General features: G+C 46.9%; 2 protein-coding genes across 2 annotated transcripts in view; one reads left to right on the plus strand and one right to left on the minus strand.

The window, feature by feature from the left end:
• Positions 1 to 295: 295 nt before the first annotated feature.
• On the plus strand, positions 296 to 5,898 carry kng1 (kininogen 1). The gene is made up of 7 exons (XM_084436209.1): positions 296 to 711; positions 1,175 to 1,291; positions 1,690 to 1,765; positions 3,217 to 3,386; positions 3,820 to 3,930; positions 4,208 to 4,306; positions 4,578 to 5,898. The coding sequence occupies exons 1-7, from the start codon at positions 487 to 489 to the stop codon at positions 4,887 to 4,889; spliced, it is 1,110 nt and encodes a 369-aa protein (XP_084292335.1). The 5' UTR covers positions 296 to 486; the 3' UTR covers positions 4,890 to 5,898.
• Positions 5,899 to 11,013: 5,115 nt separating this feature from the next.
• Positions 11,014 to 23,162, minus strand: part of LOC311307415 (phosphatidylinositol 4,5-bisphosphate 3-kinase catalytic subunit alpha isoform-like) — a gene marked incomplete at both ends in the record, with an annotated part of 17,964 nt that continues 5,815 nt past the window's right edge. Inside the window, 16 exons of the mRNA XM_084436208.1 lie at positions 11,014 to 11,284; positions 11,805 to 11,956; positions 12,182 to 12,299; positions 12,713 to 12,883; positions 13,050 to 13,128; positions 14,020 to 14,141; positions 14,590 to 14,696; positions 15,283 to 15,454; positions 15,798 to 15,901; positions 17,123 to 17,287; positions 17,417 to 17,498; positions 19,035 to 19,159; positions 19,417 to 19,551; positions 20,761 to 20,913; positions 22,381 to 22,486; positions 23,135 to 23,162. The exon at positions 23,135 to 23,162 is cut by the window's right edge and continues 58 nt beyond it. Of these exons, the coding sequence (XP_084292334.1) occupies positions 11,014 to 11,284; positions 11,805 to 11,956; positions 12,182 to 12,299; positions 12,713 to 12,883; positions 13,050 to 13,128; positions 14,020 to 14,141; positions 14,590 to 14,696; positions 15,283 to 15,454; positions 15,798 to 15,901; positions 17,123 to 17,287; positions 17,417 to 17,498; positions 19,035 to 19,159; positions 19,417 to 19,551; positions 20,761 to 20,913; positions 22,381 to 22,486; positions 23,135 to 23,162 (2,090 nt within the window). The remainder of the gene's footprint in view (positions 11,285 to 11,804; positions 11,957 to 12,181; positions 12,300 to 12,712; positions 12,884 to 13,049; positions 13,129 to 14,019; positions 14,142 to 14,589; positions 14,697 to 15,282; positions 15,455 to 15,797; positions 15,902 to 17,122; positions 17,288 to 17,416; positions 17,499 to 19,034; positions 19,160 to 19,416; positions 19,552 to 20,760; positions 20,914 to 22,380; positions 22,487 to 23,134) is intronic.

Here is a 23,162-nt window from a genome sequence, read left to right on the forward strand (position 1 = left end):
CCTGCCTGTCTATCTGTGTCTGTCTGTCTGCCTGCCTGTCTGTGTGCCTGCCTGTCTGTCTGTCTATCTGTGTCTGTCTGTCTGCCTGCCTGTCTGTGTGCCTGCCTGCCTGTGTCGGTCTGCCTGTCTGTGTCTGCCTGTTTGTCTGCCTGTCTGTCTGTCTGTCTGCCTGTCTGTCTGTCTGCCTGCCCGCCTGTCTGCCGCCCCTCCACCATCCCGCTGACCTCGCTGTGATCAAACAACTCCCCCGTCAACCAATAGTCTGTCTCTGTCCTGGCAGAGCAGAAGCTGCCAATCATCCTGGAGGCAGGAGTCCAGCAGAGGAGAGCCGTCTGTTCCCACTGTGACCCGTCAGAGCCCGACGCTACGCCGCACTGCGTTCCACTCACTGACCCAGACTAGATCAGACCAGGACCGGCACCAGGACCAGAGAACAGGACCAGGACCAGAGACAAGGACCAGAGACCAGGAGAGGACCAGAGGACCATGAGGCTGGGAAGCAGGTTGTTTGTGTTTCTGGGGCTGCTGTGCCTCCAGCGCTGGGCTCTGGGTCAGGACGTGGCACAGCAGGGGTCCGAGCAGGTGCGGATTCTGGCATTCTGCGATGACCCCCAGGTGATGGGGTCGGTGGACGGAGCATTGAAGAAGTTCAATTGCGGGTTGAAAACCGGCCAGAAACTGGCCCTCTACCAGATCCTGCAGGCCACTAAGGTACATGAACACTGCTCGTCTGGCACAGTCATCTGTGAAAGGTGTCATTTTGTACTTAGACTTGAAATAACCGATAAAACTACCTCACTTTAATTTATTGTTGTTGTTATTATTATTATTATTTGGTCATTTGTTTATTTATTACATCATTTATTAACAAAGTGTAGCACAGTCAAACTGTCACTTTGCATGTGTTTTATGCTCTTAGTCACTTGTTTAGAAAGGAGATGCACTTGTGAGTTCTAGTGAGTAGTACACTGACTACCTACATTAAATACATGGATAAAAGCGTCTGCTAAATGACTTTAATGTAATGTTATATTAAAATAATACAAATTGATGTGGATATTTTAGTGTGAAGTCTGATCTTTTAACCACTGGCTACTGGTACCGTAGGCGAGACATACAGCAGAGGTCAGAGTGCAGTGGTGAGAGTGAGTGTGTCTCTGTTCGTCTGTGCTAGGCTAACAACTCCTCAGGCACCATGGTCCACGTGGAATTCAACAGCAGGAAGAGTAGCTGTCCAGCAGGGGACGCCAAAACGTGGAAGGAGTGTGACTACTTCTCAGCTGGGCCCAAGGTGACAGTACCTCAACAGCAACATCACACCGATGTTTGCTTTTCTGTTAATGTGCTGTGGAGGTTATAGTATGTTACAGCTCTTCAGTGTATCAGATCCCTGATTTCTTAAGTCAAATTCCTGGTATATGTGATTCTACTTGGTAAAAAAAAAGAAGAAAAAAGAAGCAGAATCGGAACAGCTGAACCCTTTCAAATGAAATGACCTGTAACCGTTGTGAGTCTAATCTTGTGAGACCAACCACTTCCAGTTTGCCCTGAATGTGTGAAACTGAATGTAAGCTTGCTAGATCAGGAGCGTCTCGTGAGTTAGGCCCGTGCAGCTTGGGGACATGAATGTTTGTCGTCTTGATGACAATCTTTCACTAATTCCACCTTTTTTACTCTCTTCATCTCCAGGCCCCCAGCCCGTGCATTGCGACGGTGTATGTGACACAGACAGAGATCAAGGTGCAGACGGTGCACTGTGAACTCGGTGGGTGGGAGCATGCGGTCGCAGAACACTGTGTCAGTGACCAGTCTCCATTCACACTCGGTGTTTACAGAGAAGACTGATCCAGAATGATTAATTTTTTGGGGGAAAGGGATATTGTGAAACAGGCCCCATGTCTGCTTTGGAGGGTCTAAACGTTGAATATACTCTAAAATACTCTAAAATAAAAATGGGATATGGCAACTGTTAAAGGTAAAGCACACAAAGCCACTAAATACTGTTGTAGCCTATGTAGTGCAGTAGCAGAGGTGGTTCGGGGGCACACTTTCATGAGGGAGTCCAATATCGTCCTGGCCTGCTTGAGACATGTGACACCGATGTCCCCCGCGGACCCTGAGGCCGTCCTCTTGGTGTGATGGTAGGCGCAGCTACAGTGTGGTACTGTAGAGGGAGCAGGCATTTGTGATTGGCTCACAGCTGTTCGGGCAGGAGACTACATTATTAAGAAGCTAGGGGACTAGCGAACAAAAGGACTAGGGGACTAGAGGACTAGAGAACTAGAGGGCTAGGGAACTAGAGGGCTAGGGGAATAGAAAGCTAAGGGACTAGAGGTCTAGGGGACTAGAGGACTAGAGAGCTAGAGGGCTAGGGAACTAGAGGGCTAGGGGAATAGAAAGCAAGGGGACTAGAGGGCTAGGGACTAGGGAACTAGAGGGCTAGGGACTAGAAAGCTAGGGGACTAGAAGGCTAGGGACTAGAAAGCTAGGGGACTAGAGGGTTAGGGACTAGAAAGCTAGGGGAATAGAGGGCTAGGGGACTATAATGCTAGGGGACTAGAGGGCCAGGGGACTAGAAATCTAGGGGACTAGAGGGCTAGGGACTAGAAAGCTAGGGGACTATGGAACTAGAGGGCTAGGGACTAGAAAGCTAGGGGACTAGAGACCTATGGACTAGAAAGCTAGGGGGCTAGAGGGCTAGGGACTAGAAAGCTAGGGGACTAGGGAACTAGAGGGCTAGGGACTAGAAAGCTAGGGGACTAGAGACCTAGGGACTAGAAAGCTAGGGGACTAGAGACCTAGGGACTAGAAAGCTAGGGGACTAGAAAGCTAGTGGACTAGAGGGTTAGGGACTAGAAAGCTAGTGGACTAGAGGGTTAGGGACTAGAAAGCTAGGGGACTATGGGACTAGATGGTTAGGGACTAGAAAGCTAGGAGACTAGGCGACTAGAGGGCTAGGGGACTAGGGAACTAGAGGGTTAGGGACTAGAAAGCTAGGAGACTAGGCGACTAGAGGGCTAGGGGACTAGGGAACTAGAGGGCTAGGGACTAGCAAGCTAGGGGACTAGGGCACTAGAGGGCTAGTGGACTAGAGGGTTGGTAGGCCGGGGGGTTGGTAACATGGGCAGGTTCTCATCCCCCCAGGAGGGAATGTGAGGCGGGCTGCTTGGTGACGACCTGGACCCAGAGGGATGATCTTTCTCCTCTCTCTCCCAGAGCCGCGCATCATGGCCACACAGGCGCTGTGTCTGGGCTGCTCGCAGGTCATCGACGTGGAGAGTGAGGACCTGAAGGCTCCTCTGACCATCTCCCTCAACAAGTTCAACGCCATGTCTGACTCCACCCACTTCTTCGTCATCAACAGTCTCGCCTACGCTACCAGACAGGTTGGACACACACGCGCGCGCACGCACGCACGCACGCACACACACACACACACACACACAAGGAATGTTTTCCTGTTTTTGTTTGATATGAAATACTGCACTGTCCTCCTTCATGTACCTCTCACAGGTGGTGGCAGGGTTTAGGTACAGGCTGATGTTCTTCATGTACCCCTCACAGGTGGTGGCAGGGTTTAGATACAGGCTGATGTTCTTCATGTACCCCTCACAGGTGGCGGCAGGGTTTAGGTACAGGCTGATGTTCTTCATGTACCCCTCACAGGTGGTGGCAGGGTTTAGGTACAGGCTGATGTTCTTCATGTACCCCTCACATGTGGTGGCAGGGTTTAGGTACAGGCTGATGTTCTTCATGTACCCCTCACAGGTGGTGGCAGGGTTTAGGTACAGGCTGATGTTCTTCATGTACCCCTCACAGGTGGTGGCAGGGTTTAGGTACAGGCTGATGTTCGATATGAGGAAAAGCAACTGCGCCAAAGCTGACAATAAGAAGCTGAGCCAGGCGTGTCAGGCAGATCCGGAGGATGTGGTAAGCTGTCTAATACAGAGAGTCTGTGCCTTATACTGTACCATCTAACCTTAAATGTTAAATACCGTTGACTGCTTCTTCATTAATCATTGTACATTTGTGACAAAAAATAGGCATTATCATCGTAATCAATTATTGTATTTGATATAAAACAACGTAAACAAATCCGTTGTGTTGTGAGGGAAGGCTGCTTATTATCTTATCTGAAAACCCTCTTTCCTGTGTGTGTGTGTGTGTGTGTGTGTGTGTGTGTGTGTGTGTGTGTGTGTGTGTGTAGGAGCTGGCGAACTGTAACTCCACAGTGGATGTGGCTCCGTGGAGACATGAGGCTCCTTCGGCCAGTCTGGAGTGTGGACCAGGACCGATACTCGCTGTGGTAAGTTACCAAACTACACTTTAATGACCATGATGATGGATGATCGCGTTCCATAGAACAAGAAGCCGTACGACACTTTTTGAATGTATCGACAGAAATGACGTCACTGTCGACACATAAGTATAAATTAGGCTTAACAAAGATGAACCGATAAAGAGGGAGATACAGTATACGTGCTAAGTAATTCTCTGAGGTGGTAAAGAGGTGAAACGCTTGTACAAATGACAACACCATTCCTTATCCTCGCCTCGATCTCTCTGCGCCCCCCAAGTCGCCTTTCGAGAGGCGTCGTCCGTCAGGCTGGACTCCGCTGAGGCACATCCTGGAGGCCGAAACCCCGGGCAGCGCAGCCCCCCCCTCCCCCCGAGTGGTTGCAGACAAGGAGTCCTCCGAGGAGTCCCAGGACAAGAAGGCACCGCCCCCTGCGACGGCCGACAGCCCGTTCCACTGCCCCTCCAAGCCCTGGAAAGAGTTTTGCTACGGAGCGCCTGCCGCTCCGCAGCCGGCTGCCCCTACTGGACCGGCCAGTGCCCCCGCCTTCCCCTCACAGGGGGGCTTCAGTGACCAGGACCTGTTGGGATAGACGGCACTTGGTTCCGGGAGGGGGGCGGTATGCCATATTTGTGACTGGCACTAATTCTATGTAGAGGGGGATGGGAATCTGTTGGCCTAATGTGTCCTAGTGAAAAGGGGTCAGTACACGATTCTTCATTGTGTGTGTGTTTAAAGGAGTAGTAAAGGGGAAAATCATGTTTAGCCCTGTTTTAAGGTTACTTATGATCATATACAATGGTTCAGATCAAAACGTTGACAAAACTAGCACTTTTGAGAAAGTTGAAAATTGCTCTACCACAGTTTAGGTCATACAATGGATGTGAGTGGGCACCGTGAAAAATCATTCAAAAACATGTTAAACTCTCGATTTCAAAGACAAGAAGCTCACCGAGGGGGTAATTGGTGTCCGTTGGGGTTCTGACATCAAATTCGCCACAAAGTATGAATCCTGTAGGGTTTTATTGATGATTTTATGAAATCCATTGACTTCTATTGAAGCGACCGTTGTAGCTGTGTAGATCAATCCGCAGAGGGGATTCAGGAAGCGGAACTACTTACGGTAGCTATTGTTATTGTTTATGTTGCTAGGCTACCTAGTTTGCGGAAGTTTACACACGTATGTGCTGCAACTAAATAGTTATATGCTAAATATTTAAAAAAGCCTTTCCAGATGAACTAGAATCTTACTTTATGGCGAATTATATGTCAGAATGCCAACTAACACCTCGGTGAGTTTCTTGTCTGAGTTTTTTGAATGATTTTTTACGGTGACCACCCACATCCATTGTATGACCAAAACGGTGGTAGAGCAATTATCAGACCTTCTCAAAAGTGCTAGTTTTGTCAACTTTTTGATCTGAACCATTGTATATGATCATAAGTAACCTTAAAACAGGGCTAAACATGATTTTTCCCTTTACTACTCCTTTAAGATGAATGAACATTTTACTTTTGTATTCTCCCAAATCAGTTGAAAAAGACTTGACTGGCCAGCTGTTTGATATGAAAACCCAATAAAAAAAATCATTTATCCAGGATATATACTTTTATTTTTGCAAAATAGTCTTTGCTGCAAGAATGTCTTCGCCACAAGAATGTACAAATAAAGACAAAGACAACAGAGTAAAAGTTTAACCGAGTAAACTTTATTTGTACACTGCCACTTATCACTCCAATAAAAGTAGTCAGCCTGGATACAAAGCAGGTCTTTAACCGAGGAGTAAATTGAAATAGAATAGAATCAAAACAGTTTTTCTGGTTAGGGGTTGAAGTCTATTAACTGTAGCTATCAACCATAAGGCCAAACATTCTGTAAAACAGTTGTGCAGAGTGAAAAAATGAAAATAGAAAAAAGGATAATAATAGCAGTGTTTTATAAACTCATGCAGGTTGATGTAACAATACCGTCCCCACAATACATTCCTAGTAGTTGGAGATCGATACTGTATGGCAAAGGTATGAAAACATAATGAGATACATGTCTGTGTGTGAGGCTGGATGAGGCCTGTGTCTGCCCTCTCTAACCAGCTCAAACACAAAACAGGGAGAACCTCCCTCTTTCCCGTTCCTGTTGAGCGGATAGGCAGGCAGTTGCCAAAGTCAACACATCCGCTTCAACCGGTCCAAATGTGGCTGAGACTTGTGGATGGCCAAAGGAATCTTTCACATTCACAATCGGTAATAAACAACCTATATTAACCTTCAGTGCTTGCCTACGCAATGTACAATACCTCAGCGTCCGCTTTGCTGAACATACAAAGATGGTTCAGAACGATGGCATTTCAAGTAAAACATTTAACAAATATGAAAAGGCTTTTTTTTCGTTACAAATGATGCTTCCATGTCCATTATCACTAATGTTGTCTGGTGCTGTCCAGCAAGTGAAAAAGGTTTACAAGGAATTAAACACACCCTTATTATAACACACACACACAAACATACACACACGCACACACATTATGAATGGGCTGTTCACTGGGTCCTGCCCATTAAAGTCTGTAACCTGTACAGCAGAGAGACACACAAACACACACACACACGCACGCACACACACACACTCAGTGATGGGTTAAAGTTTAAGTGAGGCTGTTGACCACTAGAACAATCTAAAGTCAACTGGTGAAGCTGGCTTCAGAACATGCAAGCCAACCTTCTACGGTGGCCTGCGGGCCCAAAAAGGCATTTGAAGAAGAAGGGGAAAAAGGGGGAAAAAGGCAAAACCCCATCTACATTCCATCTACTGTAAACACACATGAATACCTGTTTGTTGGTTTACTGCACATGAGAACAGTGTGTTTGTTTGCACTGCAGACCAGACCCGGCACACACTGACGGTCCATCCTCCTCACACTATGAATGAAGGGAGGGAGGGAGGGAGCGAGAGCTACACGCCTGGAGACCGAGTCTGTCTGTTCAATCACAACAGCAAACCCTCACTTCTACACCAAGCAGATACTGAAGGTGTTAATGCTAGGCCGTTTAAACAGATACACCACATTGCCAAAAGTATTCACTCACCCATCCAACAGATGACAGAGCGGGGTCAGCGGATGCTGAGGTGCATAGTGCGCAGAGGTCGCCAACTTTCTGCAGAGTCAATCGCTACAGACCTCCAAACTTGATATGGCCTTCAGATTAGCTCGAGAACAGTGCGTAGAGAGCTTCATGGAATGGGTTTCCATGGCCGGGCAGCTGCATCCAAGCCATACATCACCAAGTGCAATTCAAAGTGTCAGATGCAGTGGTGTAAAGCACGCCGCCACTGGACTCTAGAGCAGTGGAGACACGTTCTCTGGAGTGACAAATCACACTTCTCCATCTGGCAATCTGATGGACGAGTCTAGGTTTGGCGGTTGCCAGGAGAACGGTACTTGTCTAACTGCATTGTGCCAAGTGTGAAGTTTGGTGGAGGGGGGATTATGGTGTGGGGTTGTTTTTCAGGAGCTGGGCTTGGCCCCTTAGTTCCAGTGAAAGGAACTCTGAATGCTTCAGCATACCAAGTGATTCTGGACAATTCCATGCTCCCAACTTTGTGGGAACAGTTTGGGGATGGCCCCTTCCTGTTCCAACATGACTGCGCACCAGTGCACAAAGCAAGATCCATAAAGACATGGATGAGCGTGTTTGGTGTGGAAGAACTTGACTGGCCTGCACAGAGTCCTGACCTCAACCCGATAGAACACCTTTGGGATGAATTAGAGCGGAGACTGCGAGCCAGGCCTTCTCGTCCAACATCAGTGTCTGACCTCACAAATGCGCTTCTGGAAGAATGGTCAAAAATTCTCAGAAACACACTCCTAAACCTTGTGGAAAGCCTTCCCAGAAGAGTTGAAGCTGTTATAGCTGCAAAGGGTGGGCCGACGTCATATTAAACCCTATGGATTAAGAATGGGATGTCACTTAAGTCCATATGCGTGTAAAGGCAGATGAGCTAATACTTTCGGCAATATAGTGTATATACAGTAGGCTACAATCATACAGAAATTGTCATGACATTAACTCAACGGACTCTTTAAAACTTTGGTTTTCTAAACAATGCACAAACAATGGACAACAAAAGTGACACTTTTTTCAGTGTTCTTCTACCAATTTCAGAGAAATTGGTAGAATCTTCCAGAACCTTACAATTAGTAAACCTGCTTTTCTACAGTACAGACGCACCTACGCACGCACACCACATCGCCTACATGCAACATTCTCAGAGCTTAATAGTCACTTATCTCAGACACCCATGTAGGAACTCATGTCCATCTAGTTTAATGCACTTCTCAATATTCAACATTCATTCTGACCGCCATGGCCAGAGCTAGAGGCTAGCCCCAACTGAGCCTGCCATTAGGGTGCTCCTGAGTCCCCCTGTGGCCACCAGGGGGACACATCGCCCAGCGTTCACCACGCAATAGGCTTCATCTCTGCATGGTAAGGTTCTCTGATGGCAAAACTCAGAACTATTGCCGAGTTTAGAACATAATGCTACAATGCAACAAGATTTCGGGGTCTCCAAAATAAATACAACACCATCATGGACAGCAAGGCATGCTTCCAAGACGACATTGAGATGAGGCAGTGTGCTAGCTGCTAGCAATGGTTACCTGCCAGTGTAGGAGTACGAACCTGTAACAATAACGCATTCATCCTCTCACACATCCTCAAGCACTTCCGTTAGACCGCAAGTTAGACTGCATATGAAAATAAATACATTAAGGTCATCTAAAGTTTCATTGTATGGCAATGGATTCAAAACGACCACAAATGATGAGTAATTCAACTCGCCCCTGTGATGAAATACATTGGCCACGCGGCCTCCTGGGTGTTGGTTTTGCGGGCAGGCGAGGGCAGCAGGTGCCCAGGGTCCAACCCTGTTTACTGTGTCCCCTGCATGTCCCTATTCGTGTTCAGAAAGCTGCTGAGTTTACAGGAAGACGGAAGGATCCCTGAGGCTCTCTGCAAAGTTCTGTTCTTCAGCAAAGGCGAAGACGCAGACTCGTGGGCGGGTTCTCTCAGAGGGGAGGAGCCAGACCAACATTGTACACTTAAAGGAGTAGTAAAGGGAAAATGCATGTTTAGCCCTGTTTCAAGGTTATTTATGATCATATACAATGGTTCAGATCAAAATGTTGAGAAAACTAGCACTTTTGAGAAAGTCTGATAATTGCTCTACCACCGTTATGGTCATACAATGGATCTGGGTGGGCACCTTGAAAAATCTTTCATAAACATGTTGAACTCTCGATTTCAAAGACAAGGAACTCACCGAGGTGTTAGTTGGCGTTCTGACATATAATTTGCCATAAAGTAAGATTCTAGTTCATCTGGAAAGGCTTTTAAAAATTTTTTTTTTTAGCATAGAACTATTTAGTCGCAGCACATACATGTGTAAACTTCCACAAACAAGGTAGCCTAGCAACATAAACAATAACAATAGCTACCGTAAGTAGTTCCGCTTCCTGAATCCCCTCTGCGGATTGATCTACACAACGGTCGCGTCAATACAAGTCAATGGATTTCATAAAATGATCAATAAAACCCTACAGGATTCATACTTTGCGGCGAATTTGATGTCAGAACACCAACGGACACCTATTACCCCCTCGGTAAGCTTCTTGTCTTTGAAATCGAGAGTTTAACATGTTTTTGAAATACTTTTCAAGGTGCCCACCCCCATCCATTGTATGACCAAAACGGTGGTAGAGCAATTAACAGACTTTCTCAAAAGTGCTAGTTTTGTCAACGTTTTGATCTGAACCATTGTACATGATCATAAGTAACCTTAAAACAGGGCTAAACATGCATTTTCCCTTTACTACTCCTTTAAAAAAAAATCCTTATCTGACCTGCCTGGTTGAACAAAGCAAAAAAAAAAAGAAAAAATATAAATAATTAGGGCTGTCAAACAATGTAAAAAATAATTAAAAGATGGAGAATTTACATGATCTGTAATTAATTGATTGCGATTCCTTGCAAATTGATCCTATATCCATTTTTTTCTGGCAAAAGCCTCCAAATGAAGATATTTCAATAGACCTTTCTGACCTGTCAATCCCACGGAGAATAATAACCAATAAGGTTTCTTGATTTCTTAAGACCACGCCTCTGATGTCCCACAAACAAAGCTTGTCCCGCGTTGTGTTCATACATTAGACATTAGTTTGAAGAAAATGGTTCTTAAAATATACAGAAAACCAGCCTGCAGGCTGCTGTACCATAATTTTATAAAAAAAACAAGCTGTACGAACACACCTCCCCCCACAACACCTAAACAAATAAAACAAATAAAAAAACAAAACAAAAGAGAAGCACCTCATGATTAGGTAGAGACAGACGGACAAACTTGGGATTGATTGTAGATGAGGCAAGTGGAAAAAAAGTGCCTGAGTCTGTTGTTCAGGAAACTAAACTCATTATAAAAGGCAATTGGCAGATCTATGTGGACCCTTGGTTAACTGCTCTGTTGTTGTAGGTTATGTTTAGGCATCATCATCATCATCCTCAGCCAGCGGTGTATAAAAAGTAGACTAGTTGCAGCGCTGCAACGCTGCAGGTAGGGGGCAGTGTCACCCCCAAAGAGTGTGATGATGAGAGGAGAGCTAACCCTAGTTGGAAGGCCCAAAGTAAGGTCACTGGGCTGGCTGGAAGGTCTGGGAGGGGGTTCCTCAGTTGAGGGCGTGCTGGCGGATGGTGTGGAAGATCCAGTCCATCTTGGTGGTCCAGCCGCCGTGGTGGGCGTCGTTCATCTGCTTCATGAAGTAGTCCAGCGCCTCCTGCTCCGTCTTGTCCAGCGCCAGCGTCTTGCGGATGTAGGCGATGTCGTCGAAGCTCTGCAGCTCGGGCATGCCGGAGCCCAGCATCATGGAGAACAGGTTGATGAAGAGGTTGGCGTGCTGCCGGATGGCCAGGTAGGCCTTGTAGCACATCTCCTGGAACCTGGGAGGGGGGAGAGAGAGGAGGGAGGGGTGAGGGCTGTGGTTGGTGTGTGTGAGTGTGTGTGTGTGCACGCACGCATGTGTGTTGATGAGGTCATTAGAGAAGTCACCATTTTAGAAGAAGGATGTATGTTCGATCACAGTCTAGAAGAGGCATTCCTTCCCAAGGTTATACCAACGCTAACCCAATGCTATTATACAGCTTAGGTACAAATGTACGCTGCTGGTGTTCATATTTGGACGCTTTGCTAATGTCCACAGACTAGTTGTGAGAGGCCTGCAGATGGCAGGAATGTCCAAGCCAAAAACTAATGCCGGGTCCAGACTAGAGAATCTTCAAATCCTAACCGATTTTATAAATGTGGGAGACAACAGACATAGCGATCATCTTAACCGATTTTTAAATATTTGAATCGTAAAGAACGCAGTAGTGTGAGGTGTCTACCGACCTAATCTTAACGTGTGTGTGTGAGTGTGTGTGTGTGTGTGTGTGTGTGTGTGTGTCTGCTAGAGACAGCTACCTCTCAAACTCTCTGGTCTTGGTGCACTCCTGGGTTCCTTTGCTGATAACGATCAGGAAGTCCTGCGTCAGCACGAAGGGCACTCTCTCCCGCTTGTAGCCAAACTTGGTCTTCTTATGGTCCAGAAAATGACCGAAATCTATATGGAACAGCTACAGAACAACACCCATTAAGACAGAAAAACAAAACTGGACACAATCGCTCCCCGTATACCCGAGTAAAATCGTTATCTAAAGTCAGGGTTGTTTGTTTGGGGTGTGCATTTCTTAGTTCTTCATCCTTTGTGGGAAATAGGACTATTAACCCAGAAGCGCAGCTGCTGCTGAAGCCGAAACAAGCGCACCTCGGAACCGTCCCACGAGGGCGGGGCAGCTTACCTGTCCGTCATCCTTCACCATGATGTTGCTGTTGTGTCTGTCTCCAATACCCAGGATGAAGGTGGCCACGCAGTAGCCCGCACAGGACCGCGTGAACAGGTCTATGGCCATGTCATACCTACACCACACATACACACACACACACGCACACACACACACACACACGCACACACGCACATCAGTCAGAACTGAACCAAAACAAACTGGGCGGCTGTAGCTCAGTTGGTAGAGCGGGTCGTTCAATGATCGAAGGGTCAGTGGTTCGAATCCCAGCTCCGACTGTACACATGTCGAAGTGTCCTTGAACAAGACACCTAACCCCAAATTGCTCCCAATGAGCAGGTTAGCACCTTGCATGGCAGCTACCGTGTGTGTGAATGGGTGAATGAGAGGCCATTGTAAAGCGCTTTGAGTGCTGCTAAAGTGGAAAAGCGCTATATAAGTGCAGTCCATTTACCATTTAAAAACATTATGTCAGATTGTATGCGCATGCATACACACACACACACACACCACAGATGGGATACTCACATCTCTCCCTTGTTCTTGTCCTTGAGCCACTGGTGCAGCGTGGAGCTGTTGAACTGCAGCGCCCCCTTCAGGCCGCCTTTACACTGGATCTGCATGATGGTGTGAGAGCTCCTCACCACCTCGATCAGCCCCACACAGTCCCCTATGGACAGGCAGCCGTACGGCAGCATCCTGCAGGGGCAGACGCCACGCGGTGATATTCTCTCTCTCGCACACACACACACACACACACACACACACACACACACACACACACACACACACACACACACACACACACACACACACACACACACACCATGAAAACATATACACGCACGCACGTAGGCGGGAGTACCTCAGGTCCAGACCCTGGTTCTGCCAGATGTTCTCCATGATTCTGATGATCTGTAGAGTCAGCATATCCTGCCTCAGGTCTGACACGCACACACACACACGCACGCACGCACACACACACACACACACACACACACACACACACACACACACACACACACACACACACACACACACACACACAACACCTTTTAGATTTCATAATAAAAACACGCAATACACACATACACCACCAGGCATAAACAACCCTACAGGTAGCAGTGATATGGGCGTCTCTCATATCTCCTGGTTGAGTCAGGTCAGTCTCTAATATCTCATGGTTGAGTCAGGTCAGTCTCTAATATCTCTAATATCAGTCTCTAATATCTCATGGTTGAGTCAGGTCAGTCTCATATATCTCATGGTTGAGTCAGGTCAGTCTCTAGTATCTCCTGCTTGAGTCAGGTCAGTCTCTAATATCTCATGGTTGAGTCAGGTCAGTATCTAATATCTCACGGTTGAGTCAGGTCAGTCTCTAATATCTCATGGTTGAGTCAGGTCAGTCTCTAATATCTCATGGTTGAGTCAGGTCAGTCTCTAATATCTCCTGGTTGAGTCAGGTCAGTCTCTAATATCTCATGGTTGAGTCAGGTCAGTCTCTAATATCTCTAATATCAGTCTCTCATATCTCATGGTTGAGTCAGGTCAGTCTCTAATATCTCATGGTTGAGTCAGGTCAGTCTCTAATATCTCATGGTTGAGTCAGGTCAGTCTAATATCTCCTGGTTGAGTCAGGTCAGTCTCTAATATCTCCTGGTTGAGTCAGGTCAGTCTCTAATATCTCCTGGTTGAGTCAGGTCAGTCTCTAATATCTCCTGGTTGAGTCAGGTCAGTCTCTAATATCTCATGGTTGAGTCAGGTCAGTCTCTAATATCTCATTGTTGAGTCAGGTCAGTCTCTAATATCTCCTGGTTGAGTCAGGTCAGTCTCACCGTCTCCGTTCTTGAAGATGATCTCGTTGTTCTGGAACAGCAGCTCAGACATGATGTCAGGATTCTCCCAGTTCAACCACAGGGGCCGCTTGGCCGAAGACATGATCCTGCACTCCTCCAGCCTGGAGAGAGGGAGGGAGGGAGGGAGGAGAGGGGGGAGGGATGATGGTGTGATGGGAGGGTAGAGAGGAAGAGAGGATGGAGGGATGATGGGAGGGTAGACAGGAAAAGAGGATGGGACAGCGCAGGAGTCGAGACAGCTCTCAAACTAACTCAAACTCGCAGGCAGCACAATGAAAGATACCTATTTGTCTTGCTAAACATGAATCATCTAGCCCACAATGTCCATCCGCTTCAGATGCCCCCTTGTTTTTATGCCTACATTCATAGCCCACATTAGGGTTGGGCGATTTGACGACTGCTCGACTTAAAGAATCTCAGTCGACCTAAGGGTCTCCGACTGATGATTTGACTCGGTTTACAGGGGGCGGGCCTAATGTCAGGGGGGGCGGGCCTACTGTCAGGGGGCGGGCCTAATGTCATGGCAGACGTAGCCCACGCCAGGCTCACCGCACGGTGCCCAGCTGGTGGGCGGGGTTGAGAGGAGAGGTGAAGTTCTGGAGAGCGTCCATGTAGTCTGGTCTTCTCATCTGCTCCACCAGGAACTTCATCTGGACCTGAGGGGCCGCAGGCACGCACACGCGCACACACACACACACACACACACACACACACACACACACACACACACACACACACACACACACACAGACATACAAACAGACACACACAAAACACGCTCAGGTTGATTGACGACAGTTGACCAGAAAGAGAAAGCAAAGAGGGACAGAGAGAAACAGAGACAGAGTGATACAGAGAGAGAGAAGAGAAAGACAAAAGCCATGTTTCCATCCACTTGTCAATCGAATTGTGTGAGGATTGCTAAAAATATGAATGCGGATTAAGCCGGTGAACGTGCGTTTCCATCTAGAGCTTTAAATCGGATAAAGCATTTATCACAAAAGACTTTTATCGAACAAGAGAAAATCCGATGAGATCGACAGTACAAACCTTTTGTCGATTTTCATGATTTTTAATCGAATTTTACTGTTTCCATAAGGCATTTTTAATTCGATATAACTTAATTCGCATAAAACGTGTGGATAGAAACATGGCTAAAGAGAGTGAAAGAGAGAGAGAGCGAGCCAGAGAGGTAAAAGAGGGAGAGACAGAATGTTTGCATGTGTGTGAGGATGTTCTTACCTTCTGTGTCTCGTCCTTCTTCTCCTGTTTGAGGATGTCTGTGAGGTTGATGAGCTTCTCCATGGCCTCCACCTGTCTGCTCAGGTGCTTCAGGTACATCCCACAGGCCCGGCAGTACGACTCCAGCAGCAGGCCGAAGCGCTGACTCACCGTCTTGTTGTGCATCTCTGACCTGCAGAGAGAAAGAGAGACCGTGAGGAAATACACACACACATACACACACACACACACACACACACACACACAAAGGCATGCGCACACCAAAACACACATACACACACACACAGGCATGTGCACACCAAAACACACGCGCGCACACACACACACACCCACCCACACACACATACTGTACATGCACACACACACCAAAGCACACACACACACACACATACATGCACACACACACAAACACATACACACACACACACACACAGAGGAATGCACGCACCAAAACACACATGCATACACACTGCATGGTTTGCGGTACTTCAAATAAAGAAATAAAAGCCACTCACTTTAAGTGCCAGAAAAAGAAGTGGCCTATCCTCTGATTGGTCAAGGCCTTTTTCAACAGAAACCGGACTAATGGGTTATCAAGGTACTGCTCATACTTCAGAACCTAGAGACAGAGAGAGAGAGAGAGAGAGAGAGAGAGAGAGAGAGACAGAGACAAAGGGACACACAGATGAGAGACTGCTGACGTGAAAAAGACTCAACGGTCCAACAGAACACACTCGCTCACAATCTGAAACAGATCCTGAAAATCCAATTTACTCCATATACCTCGTTTCATCTCCAGTATGTCTGGAAGCTGACTCAAACAGAATTACTCAAGGCCAGTAGAGACAAAGACACGCTCAGAGAAACAGAAAACAGAAAGGCAGCAGACAACATTCAAACGACTGAGAAGGCGCATTGTGCTGCAATATGTGTCTACTACTGTAGCATAACAAGTAACCACCAAAACTACACGGAGACTGCCGTCAGCTGCCCAAAAGTACCAAAACTACACTGAGACTGCCGTCAGCTGCCCAAAAGTACCAAATCTACACTGAGACTGCCGTCAGCCGCCCAAAAGTACCAAAACTACACTGAGACTGCCGTCAGCTGCCCAAAAGTACCCAAACTACACTGAGACTGCCGTCAGCTGCCCAAAAGTACCCAAACTACACTGAGACTGCCGTCAGCTGCCCAAAAGTACCAAAACTACACTGAGACTGCCGTCAGGCGCCCAAAAGTACCCAAACTACACTGAGACTGCAGTCAGCTGCCCAAAAGTACCAAAACTACACTGAGACTGCCGTCAGCTGCCCAAAAGTACCCAAACTACACTGAGACTGCCGTCAGCTGCCCAAAAGTACCAAAACTACACTGAGACTGCAGTCAGCTGCCCAAAAGTACCAAAACTACACTGAGACTGCCGTCAGCTGCCCAAAAGTACCAAAACTACACTGAGACTGCAGTCAGCTGCCCAAAAGTACCAAAACTACACTGAGACTGCCGTCAGCTGCCCAAAAGTACCAAAACTACTCAGAAACGGTCCTGTCAGTCAGCTAGGCCCATAACAATTATTACGTAATTGTCAAACCGCGATTTTTTTATGTGATTACTATCATTTTGTTGAACCGCGGTTATGCATAAAAAAAAAAAAAACCTCAGCTATTATAATTGTCAAACCAAATTTGCACATTTTTGACGGGATTGCGGTTATTTCGTTGAACGGTTATGCATTTAAAAATAAATAAACAGTTAAATAAATTCTGCCCAGTATTGCTCACTGTGCAGAGTGTGCAGGGCGGCGCCCTCGTCAGTCTCCATGGTGCAATCCGGAAGCCCCTACCTGAACCAGCTGGATGAGGTACTGGGACAGCTTGTCATCCATCAGGTACTTCTCTAGGCAGCGCACGGCGAAGTGGCGGATCCCAGGGTCTGGGTAGTTACAGTCCAGCAGCTCCATGGCCTGCTCTGGTCGGATGGCCGGCCAGTCCTTCAGGAGGCAGTACATCTAAACAACAACAACAACAACAACAACATGAATCACCTACAGCCGCGGCCTGTCTGACATCTGGTGATTTGGTTCAGTGAGTCGTGCGAGAATTCCCAATGATTAATGTTACATAATGATTATCGTCACCTGTGCAACTTCGTCTCTGGAGTTCCACTTGACAGCCAGGAGGATCTTGGGTAGAATCTCAGGTATGTTCACACAGTAGTGTCTGGAGAGGAACGAGACCCAGACATGTCAGGGACTAGCTCTTGATTACCTCTAATATGGTCTATATCAGGGGTACTCAAATACAAATCCTAAGGGTCCACAATCCCCCCCCCCCCCAATAATCCAAAGGTTCGTCTTTTAAGAAAAAAATTATAATCAAAATCCCCCCCCCTCCCCCAACCAGTTCACACCCAGCAAAGGTGAATCAACCCATTTCAGGTCTCGTCTCCTCCTCTCCTATCTCCTCGTCTCTTTCCTCCCCTCCTGTCTCCTCTCCTCACCTCATGTCTTATCTTCTCACCTTGTAATAGAGAGAGAAATTCAAATCAATCTTTATTATTTCATGTCTGACCTGTATTCAGAACTCATGTGGATGTGGGTTTGTGAGAACATTTATTAACACTCCTTCCTATCCTCTCAACCTCCTGTATCCTCACCTCCTGTCTTATCTCCTCACCTTCTGTATCCTCTCCTCGTCTCCTCTCCTGTCTCCTATCTTCTCCTCCTGTCTCCTCTCTTCTTGTCTCCTCTCTTCCTGTCTCCTCTCCTCCTGTCTCCTCTCCTCACCTCCTGTCTCCTCTCCTCACCTCCTGTCTTATTTCCTCACCTCCTGTATCCTAACCTCCAGCCCAATTTTATCCCGTTGACTTTTTCTGGAAAGGTCGCTTCAAAATGACTTTTTTGTTTCAAAGTGGCATTTCAAATTGCCACTTCACAAGAGCTACCATTTGTTGGCATATTAACCACATCGGTTTGTTGTTCGTAGGAGGATGAAGGCATATCCATTCATCTGAATTGTCTATTTTCACTGTCGACTTTTCTTTTGGCCACCTTTGAACATGCCAGCTACACTAGAAATAACTGAGGTTAAAGCTAACGTCAGGCTAGCGACAAGCTAGTTAGCTGCAGACGGAACTAACGTTAGCTGCGCTATCAACTCATCTGTGCAGTCAACTCACATGACCCCAGTGTTGCCAGATTGGATCGACGATTTCCCGACTGCCCAATATCATCAAAGGTAGCTCACATGAACGGAAAACCTAAAAATCTGGCAACACTGCAAACGCAAACCCCTCAAAGCAGAGGACATTCGAAGTGCTGCTTGCAGGCGAGAAAATAATACTATGAAAAGTAGGCCTATATTTGCACAGAGTCAGTTGTGGTTCCATCTGGATCCAGCCTGGAGTCTGGACTTTGAGGATGGTTGGTCTATATGGTCTAGTATATATGGTCTAGTATAAATTTAGGCATTATGTAAAACCACATTTTTAAAAAGTAGGAAAAAGAAACTGCTTAGTTGCAGTTTAGCATATGATCCTGGTCTTCATTTTGACATTTTGTTACAAAAGTGTATATATTTTGGTCTTTCATAATATTAATCTAATTCCTTTCTGCACCTAGCAGTTCAACTCCGCCTTTGTAATTTATGACATTTGGGGATGTAGTTGACAAAAGGTGGATAGGAGGCAAAAAGCCTGTACCTGTACCTCGCCTGCTGCTACAAATAAAGCTGTATGATTCTGAACAGGAAGTGTACCTGTGCCTCCAGAGGAAGTCCTTCTCCTGCTCTGTGATCTCAGACAGGGGGTCTCTGTTGCTCAGCTGTTTCAGCTGCTCATGGTCGCTCTCCGTCAGGGCGTGGTCTCGCGCGACGCGGTTACTCTGAAGGAGATCACAAACACGTTACATGACTGCTCGTCTGATAGGGCGTGGTCTGCTCTCGCCATCTAAGAAGGCACTTATCATTACAACACAATAATCACTGTATCACACCTTCTGTTACTGCCCTCACATAGCAAACAGCGTTGCAGAGAAGTCAACACAGCTGAACAGTGTGCGGGTTGTCCACACAGTAATGGCTATGCCTAGACCTGTTGCGGCTATGTGAGCTAGCGTGTTAGCGATGTGGTACATCTTACCTGTCCAGACTGGTTGTAGTTGAAGCCCAGTTCCCTGGAGATGGTCCAGTTAGCATGGTCCTCCACCGCCGCCATGTCCGGGAACTTGACCGGACTACTGAAGTAGTCAAACTCCAGCTCCAGACAGGGCGTTTCCTGTGTGGATGGACAGACATACATACAGACTTTGCCTGGGGTGGGTGTAGTAGGAAGCAAAGGCCCCGTTTTAATGAGATTTTTGAGAGGATTGACTGGTACAGTATAATTCATATGCCGTTATGGGTTGCCGTTATGGGTCCACATGACTATGGGTTCCAACCCTATTGTTGAGGTTGAAGTCAGTGACTGTAGTTCTGCTTTGTTGATTGACCTGGTGATTTGACCTTGTTGGGGTTGGAACCTATAGTGTTACCTTGTTGGGGATGGAACCTATAGTGTTACCTTGTTGGGGTTTGAACCTATAGTGTTACCTTGTTGGGGATGGAACCTATAGTGTTACCTTGTTGGGGTTGGAACCATACTAGGGTTATGTTGGGGGTTGGAATCTATTAGAGATGCACGATATAGCCACAATCATATCGGTATCGGTCCGATGTGCAAAACAGGGCCGATGTGAACAGCCGATTGTTAATATCTGTTATCGGTATCGACCAAAATTTTCAAATTGGTGCATCCCCAGAATCTATAGTTTTATCATGTTGGGGTTTGGGACCTACAGGTGCATCTCAGAAAATTTGAATATTGTGGAAAATTTTACGTAATTTAATTCAAAAAGTGAAACTTTCATACTGTATATTATAGATTCATTACACATGTAGTGAAATATTTGAAGGCTGATTGCCTCCATGCCACGCTCCACGCTGATGCAGTAATTTGTGCAAAAAGAGCCCCCACCAAGTATTGAGTGTATAAATGAACATACTGAACATACTATACAGTCATAAAAATTTAAACAAAAAAGGCTTGAAATATTTCACTTTGTGTAATGGATCTACAATACATGAAAGTTTCACTGTTTGAATTAAATTATGGAAAATAATGGACTTTTTCACAATATTCAAATTTTCTGAGATGAACCTGTAGTGTAACCTTGTTGGGGTTGGAACCTATAGTGTAACCTTGTTGGGGTTGGAACCTAGAGTGTAACCTTGTTGGGGTTGGAACCTGTAGTGTAACCTTGTTGGGGTTGGAACCTATAGTGTTACCTTGTTGGGGTTGGAACCTATAGTGTAACCTTGTTGGGGTTGGAACCTATAGTGTAACCTTGTTGGGGTTGGAACCTATAGTGTAACCTTGTTGGGGTTGGAACCTATAGTGTTACCTTGTTGGGGTTGGAACCTATAGTGTAACCTTGTTGGGGTTTACCTTGTTGGGGTTGGATCCGGTGACTCCTATGGGGTTGAGCAGGTCCTCCAGGCCGTGGGGAACAGGCCAGAGGTTGAGGGCCATCTTCCCCGCCACTAGGGTGTGTGTGTAGTCAAACAGGTTGACGTTTCCCCAGGCCAGTGGACAGTGCTCCTGAGGAGACAGGTCAGGAGAGGCTCGGTCACTCACACTAACGAGGAGGAGGTCTCTAGTCTATGGGACGACTTCTCAGTTTCCCTGAGAGTCGCAGCTGATTCAATTTAGCTTTATTCAATTTAATTCATTTAAAGGTTTCAATTCAGTTCCACTAATTAATCTTTGGTCAATTACCATATGAATAATTAACATGGCATCTTGAGACACCTCAAAGTTGTTGTTTTTTTACGTGCTGGCCTGCAGCCACAACAAGTCACACACTGACTGACGGCCACAACGGTCTAAAAATACCCTGTGGCTCGGACAAAAGAGTCATTAGAGGTGGCGTTTATCTTTAATTCAGCGCCGGCATGAAAGCCCATCCTGGAGAGAGCGTGGGGAGGTCAGGTGAGATCGGTCAGCGCAGGTGTCCGTTACAGTATCGCATGCCGGACCTGACACAGCTCCCGGCGCGCCGGACACAGAGATAGAGTCGAGTAGAACAGGAGTAAGACTAGCCACAGCCACTCCACTTGGAACGGTCCATTTGGGCAAGCGCGCTTTACAAAACGCGTCCTGATGGGGAAGTGTGCTACGTTCGACGCGGGGCTCATAGTCATGTGAAGCACCACTGGTGTATTGGGAAAATAAATTCAGAGAGAAAAGTTATGGGTGTGCTGCCTCACATTCCTCGGTCAGTAGAGACAGCTGCCGATTAAGCTCCCCCGAAGCCCCACGCCTAATATAGCGGGCAAACGATCCGGCCGGTTCACCCTAGAATGTCCCCGTGTCCATTCTGTGAATCCTACTTCTACCATGTGGGTAATTGGATTAGTACTTCAGCAGACATGCAGACGACGCCGCCGGTCACCCGGCTAAACCGAGCTGTGCGGTCGGCCTGCTGTGGGGTATAAGTTAAATACTTAAAGATAAAGATCTCGGCTTCCGAGATCACTGTCACTCTCTGGTCATGCACACCACCTGTGTGGGTTTGGGCTCCGAGCCGCTGCGCTCTCCTCCCCTGACTTCCACCCCGTCTCCAAGGCCAAAAACAACAAAAGCCATGTTTCCATCCACACGTTTTATGCGATATTAAGTTATATCGAATTAAAAATGCCTTATGGAAACAGTAAAATCCGATTAAAAATCATGAAAATCAACAAAAAGTTTATACTGTCGATCTAATCGGATTTTCTCTCGTTCGATAAAAGTCTTTTGTGATAAATGCTTTATCCGATTTAAAGCTCTAGGTGGAAACGCACGTTCACCGGCTTTATTCGCGTTCATATTTTTAGTGATCCTCACACAATTCGATTGATGAGTGGATGGAAACATGGCTAAAGACAGAGGAAGAGGAGAGGAAGACAGGAGGGATGCCAGGCCCGTTGGTTACCTCCTTAGCTCCCTTCCTGCCTTTCACAGAACAGATAGAGAGACAGAGGAAGAGGAGAGGAAGAACGGAGGGATGCCAGGCCCGTTGGTTACCTCCTTAGCTCCCTTCCTGCCTTTCACAGAACAGATAGAGAGACAGAGGCGGGCGGCACGAGGGATGTCAGGAATGTACATGTCGTAGGTCAGCCACTCGTTCCATCTGGAGAGAGAGAGAGAGAGAGAGAGAGAGAGAGAGAGAGAGGGAGAGGGAGAGGGAGAGGGAAGGAGAGAGAGAGACAGAGAGATCGGGAGAGAGAATAAGAGAGAGGGAAAGAGACAGACAGAGAGGAGGGAGAGAAAGAGGGAGAGAGAGGGAGAGAGAGAGGGGACAGGGAGAGGGAAAGAGAGAAAAAAGAGAGACAGAAAGAGAGATGGGAAAAGAGGGAGAGAGAGAAAGTGTGAGAGAGGGAGGGAGAGGGAGAGAGAGGGAGAAAGAGTGAGAGAGAGGGAGACAAGAGAGATATGGAGAGAGAGGGAGAAGTACAGAGAGTGAGAGAGAGGAAGACAGAGAGAGAGGGAGGGGGGAAGAAAGAGAAAGAGAGAGATGAATAAGACAATACAGGGAGCTAGAGAAAGCTCAAGTCTACAAGCTCAAGTCAACAAGTCCAGGTGCGGTGTAATACCTGGTATCCCCTAGTAGAGCTGAGAGGATGGGTGCAGTGTAATACCTGGTATCCCCTAGTAGAGCTAAGAGGATGGGTGCAGTGTAATACCTGGTATCCCCCTGGTACAGCTGAGAGGATGGGTGCAGTGTAATACCTGGCATCTCCTAGTACAGCTGAGAGATGAGATGGGTGCAGTGTAATACCTGGGGTTGGAGCAGGGCACACGCTGGG

The sequence above is a fragment of the Borostomias antarcticus genome, assembly GCF_949987555.1.
Source record: "Borostomias antarcticus genome assembly, chromosome: 3".
NCBI classification, from domain to species: Eukaryota; Metazoa; Chordata; class Actinopteri; order Stomiiformes; family Stomiidae; genus Borostomias; species Borostomias antarcticus.